Raw genomic sequence first — 5,000 nt, forward strand, 5'->3', positions numbered from 1 at the left:
CTGCCCCCTCAATGTCCTAACTCCTCTATTAGATGGCTCTGGGTTTCTGCCCCCTCAATGTCCTAACTCTTCTATTAGATGGCTCTGGGTTTCTGCCCCCTCAATGTCCTAACTCTTCTATTAGATGGCTCTGGGTTTCAGCCCCCTCAATGTCCTAACTCTTCTATTAGATGGCTCTGGGTTTCTGCCCCCTCAATGTCCTAACTCTTCTATTAGATGGCTCTGGGTTTCTGCCCCCTCAATGTCCTAACTCTTCTATTAGATGGCTCTGGGTTTCTGCCCCCTCAATGTCCTAACTCTTCTATTAGATGGCTCTGGGTTTCTGCCCCCTCAATGTCCTAACTCTTCTATTAGATGGCTCTGGGTTTCTGCCCCCTCAATGTCCTAACTCCTCTATTAGATGGCTCTGGGTTTCTGCCCCCTCAATGTCCTAACTCTTCTATTAGATGGCTCTGGGTTTCTGCCCCCTCAATGTCCTAACTCCTCTATTAGATGGCTCTGGGTTTCTGCCCCCTCAATGTCCTAACTCTTCTATTAGATGGCTCTGGGTTTCTGTCCCCTCAATGTCCTAACTCTTCTATTAGATGGTTCTGGGTTTCTGCCCCCTCAATGTCCTAACTCTTCTATTAGATGGCTCTGGGTTTCTGCCCCCTCAATGTCCTAACTCTTCTATTAGATGGCTCTGGGTTTCTGCCCCCTCAATGTCCTAACTCTTCTATTAGATGGCTCTGGGTTTCTGCCCCCTCAATGTCCTAACTCTTCTATTAGATGGCTCTGGGTTTCTGCCCCCTCAATGTCCTAACTCTTCTATTAGATGGCTCTGGGTTTCTGCCCCCTCAATGTCCTAACTCTTCTATTAGATGGCTCTGGGTTTCTGCCCCCTCAATGTCCTAACTCTTCTATTAGATGGCTCTGGGTTTCTGCCCCCTCAATGTCCTAACTCCTCTATTAGATGGCTCTGGGTTTCTGCCCCCTCAATGTCCTAACTCTTCTATTAGATGGCTCTGGGTTTCTGTCCCCTCAATGTCCTAACTCTTCTATTAGATGGTTCTGGGTTTCTGCCCCCTCAATGTCCTAACTCTTCTATTAGATGGCTCTGGGTTTCTGCCCCCTCAATGTCCTAACTCTTCTATTAGATGGCTCTGGGTTTCTGCCCCCTCAATGTCCTAACTCTTCTATTAGATGGCTCTGGGTTTCTGCCCCCTCAATGTCCTAACTCTTCTATTAGATGGCTCTGGGTTTCTGCCCCCTCAATGTCCTAACTCTTCTATTAGATGGCTCTGGGTTTCTGCCCCCTCAATGTCCTAACTCCTCTATTAGATGGCTCTGGGTTTCTGTCCCCTCAATGTCCTAACTCTTCTATTAGATGGTTCTGGGTTTCTACCCCCTCAATGTCCTAACTCTTCTATTAGATGCCTCTGGGTGTAACGCCCTAAGGCTGCCAAATATAAAGACAAATAGTCCTTCACGTATCAGCCCAGCTCTGAGATGGTATGCAGAATAAAGCAATGAGCCACTGGAGGTCAGGTTACAGGGTATTTATAATGTCTGAGAGGGTCGTAGTGAGACACTCACTATAAAACACCATAACGTACCCGGTAACCTCAGACCTCTGAGAGGGTCGTAGTGAGACACTCACTATAAAACACCATAACGTACCCGGTAACCTCAGACCTCCAGTGGCCTTATTGCTTTTCTAAAACTGTTACAAACATATAGCAATATTAAAGCTGCTATAAGGAATAATATGTCAACATTGTAATTCAGACAGCCAGCAATGGGTAGAACGCTCAAATGACAAAGCTTCTAGGAACATCTTTGAATGCAGATTGCGGCCCCTAGATGTCACAGAGGCTAAAACTTTTTGGGAGCGTTTTACCCATTGCTGGCTGTCTGAGTTTTATTTTTTATTGTTTTTAAGTCATAAGAAATGGACATATTATTGCTTATACATATCAGATACAGGTGTTGGTATTCCTGCTGGGCATTTCTGCCTGACGCACCTCCTCCAGTGCCTTTTGAACAGGTGTGCTGTGACACCTCACTGAACACCTCTGTGGGCCTAAACGGGTCATCAGCTGGGGACCACCATTCATCAACGTTTCGCTCCTTTAACCCCAGTACGTCTCATGGTGGCGGAGCGGTGGCAGGGATCTCTCCCTGCCACCCCCTGCTGATGCCCTAGGTGTTTGTCCCCCAACTCCTATGCTTCCTCCTTAGCCACAGCCAGAAGCTGCCTTTCTCCGCCTCCTCAGCCAGCTCTTTCATGGCTTTCCGATGCCCCGCTCCTGTGCATCCCATGTCGCGGAGTAGGCGAGCAGTTGAGGAACCTACGAAGCCCCTACACCCCACTTCCACAGGACAGATAACAGCTTTCCAGCCAGCCTCCCTGCACTCTGCCGCCAGGTCTGAGTACTTGGCTCGCTTCCGCTCATAAGCAGCCTCCAAACCTCCCTCCCATGGGACGGTGAGTTCGACCAGAAGGACTGTCTTGCAAGCCTCTGACCACATGACTAGGTCTGGCCGCAGCGATGTTTCCACGATCTCCCTGGGGAACTGGAGCTGCTTCCCCAGGTCGACCCTCATGGTCCACTCATTTCCCGGTGAGAGGAGTCTTGCAGTATCTCTCTGGCGGGAGGGTTTGACACCCTCTCCAGCCCTGGAGCAGGTTTAACCTCATACAACTATTCCTAATTCACAAAAGTAGCTACACTTTGCGCCGCATTGCGCCACCAGAGCGAGACACACTTCCTTGTTTTTACTTGGCCAGTACAGTCTCTGTGACGGGGGAATAGGAGGCGCTTGATGTCTTTACCAGGCCGCCCGGAGCCTCTCTGTGACGGGGGAATAGGAGGCGCTTGATGTCTTTACCAGGCCGCCCGGAGCCTCACAGCCATATGAGTGATGTCTTTACCAGGCCGCCCGGAGCCTCTCTGTGACGGGGGAATAGGAGGCGCTTGATGTCTTTACCAGGCCGCCAGTACAGTCTCTGTGACGGGGGAATAGGAGGCGCTTGATGTCTTTACCAGGCCGCCCGGAGCCTCACAGCCATATGAGTGTCTTTACCAGGCCGCCCGGAGCCTCACAGCCATATGAGTGATGTCTTTACCAGGCCGCCCGGAGCCTCACAGCCATATGAGTGATGTCTTTACCAGGCCGCCCGGAGCCTCATGAGTGATGTCTTTACCAGGCCGCCCGGAGCCTCACAGCCATATGAGTGATGTCTTTACCAGGCCGCCCGGAGCCTCACAGCCATATGAGTGTCTTTACCAGGCCGCCCGGAGCCTCATGAGTGATGTCTTTACCAGGCCGCCCGGAGCCTCACAGCCATATGAGTGATGTCTTTACCAGGCCGCCCGGAGCCTCATGAGTGATGTCTTTACCAGGCCGCCCGGAGCCTCATGAGTGATGTCTTTACCAGGCCGCCCGGAGCCTCATGAGTGATGTCTTTACCAGGCCGCCCGGAGCCTCACAGCCATATGAGTGATGTCTTTACCAGGCCGCCCGGAGCCTCACAGCCATATGAGTGTCTTTACCAGGCCGCCCGGAGCCTCACAGCCATATGAGTGATGTCTTTACCAGGCCGCCCGGAGCCTCACAGCCATATGAGTGATGTCTTTACCAGGCCGCCCGGAGCCTCATGAGTGATGTCTTTACCAGGCCGCCCGGAGCCTCACAGCCATATGAGTGATGTCTTTACCAGGCCGCCCGGAGCCTCACAGCCATATGAGTGTCTTTACCAGGCCGCCCGGAGCCTCATGAGTGATGTCTTTACCAGGCCGCCCGGAGCCTCACAGCCATATGAGTGATGTCTTTACCAGGCCGCCCGGAGCCTCATGAGTGATGTCTTTACCAGGCCGCCCGGAGCCTCATGAGTGATGTCTTTACCAGGCCGCCCGGAGCCTCATGAGTGATGTCTTTACCAGGCCGCCCGGAGCCTCACAGCCATATGAGTGATGTCTTTACCAGGCCGCCCGGAGCCTCACAGCCATATGAGTGTCTTTACCAGGCCGCCCGGAGCCTCACAGCCATATGAGTGATGTCTTTACCAGGCCGCCCGGAGCCTCACAGCCATATGAGTGATGTCTTTACCAGGCCGCCCGGAGCCTCACAGCCATATGAGTGCGGGGGGAAAGGGGGGGGTAACGCACCTGGGAATGATATAAAGTGATTTAAGGTGTGGATTATCGTAAGATTTACTACGTGGTCTAATCAGAAACCAGCCAATCAGAATCAAGTACACACACACACACGCACACGCTCGCGTGCGCACACACACACACACACACACACACACACACACACACACACACACACACACACACACACTAAACGGCGGTGTGTCTGCAGGGAGAAGCGTCTGCGGTTCTTCTACGCGTCGGCGTTGAGGTCTCTGCCGGGCGTCCGTCGAGGCAGCAGCAGTACCGAGCCCGGCCAGGCGGGGGCAGCGCTGCTCCAGGACACGCAGCCGTTCGCAGCCGACTGGAGGCCCTTTGACAGGTCAGCACCATGTTGGTCTTGTAGTTCTCTAAGGTGTCTTGTAGTTCTAAGCCAGGTGTTGTGTGGGTGTTGTAGTTCTAAGGTATTGTGTGGGTCCTGTAGTTCTATGGTGTTTTGTAGTTCTAAGGTGTATTGTGGGTCTTGTAGTTCTAAGGTGTACTGTGGGTCTTGTAGTTCCAAGGTGTATTGTGGGTGTTGTAGTTCTAAGGTGTATTGTGGGTCTTGTAGTTCTAAGGTGCATTGTGGGTCTTGCAGTTCTAAGGTGCATTGTGGGTCTTGTAGTTATAAGGTGTGCTGTGGGTCTTGTAGTTCTAAGGTGCATTGTGGGTCGTGTAGTTCTAAGGTGCATTGTGGGTCTTGTAGTTCTAAGGTGTACCTGGCTGATCTGGAGTCAGCGCTACACTACCTGCTGAGGGTGGAGGTCGCCACCCACACCACGCTGCAGGGGGAGGAGCTTAAGACCTTCAAAGACTTTGTCACCGTGGTCGCCAAGGTAACGA

General features: G+C 52.3%; 1 protein-coding gene across 1 annotated transcript in view; it reads left to right on the forward strand.

The window, feature by feature from the left end:
• Positions 1 to 5,000, forward strand: part of qsox2 (quiescin Q6 sulfhydryl oxidase 2) — a 30,398-nt gene that overhangs the window by 14,651 nt on the left and 10,747 nt on the right. The window contains exons 7-8 of the mRNA XM_079516316.1: positions 4,351 to 4,500; positions 4,864 to 4,993. Coding sequence (XP_079372442.1) covers positions 4,351 to 4,500; positions 4,864 to 4,993 — 280 coding nt within the window. The remainder of the gene's footprint in view (positions 1 to 4,350; positions 4,501 to 4,863; positions 4,994 to 5,000) is intronic.

This window comes from Electrona antarctica (assembly GCF_951216825.1).
Source record: "Electrona antarctica genome assembly, chromosome: 12".
In the NCBI taxonomy this organism is placed as follows: Eukaryota; Metazoa; Chordata; class Actinopteri; order Myctophiformes; family Myctophidae; genus Electrona; species Electrona antarctica.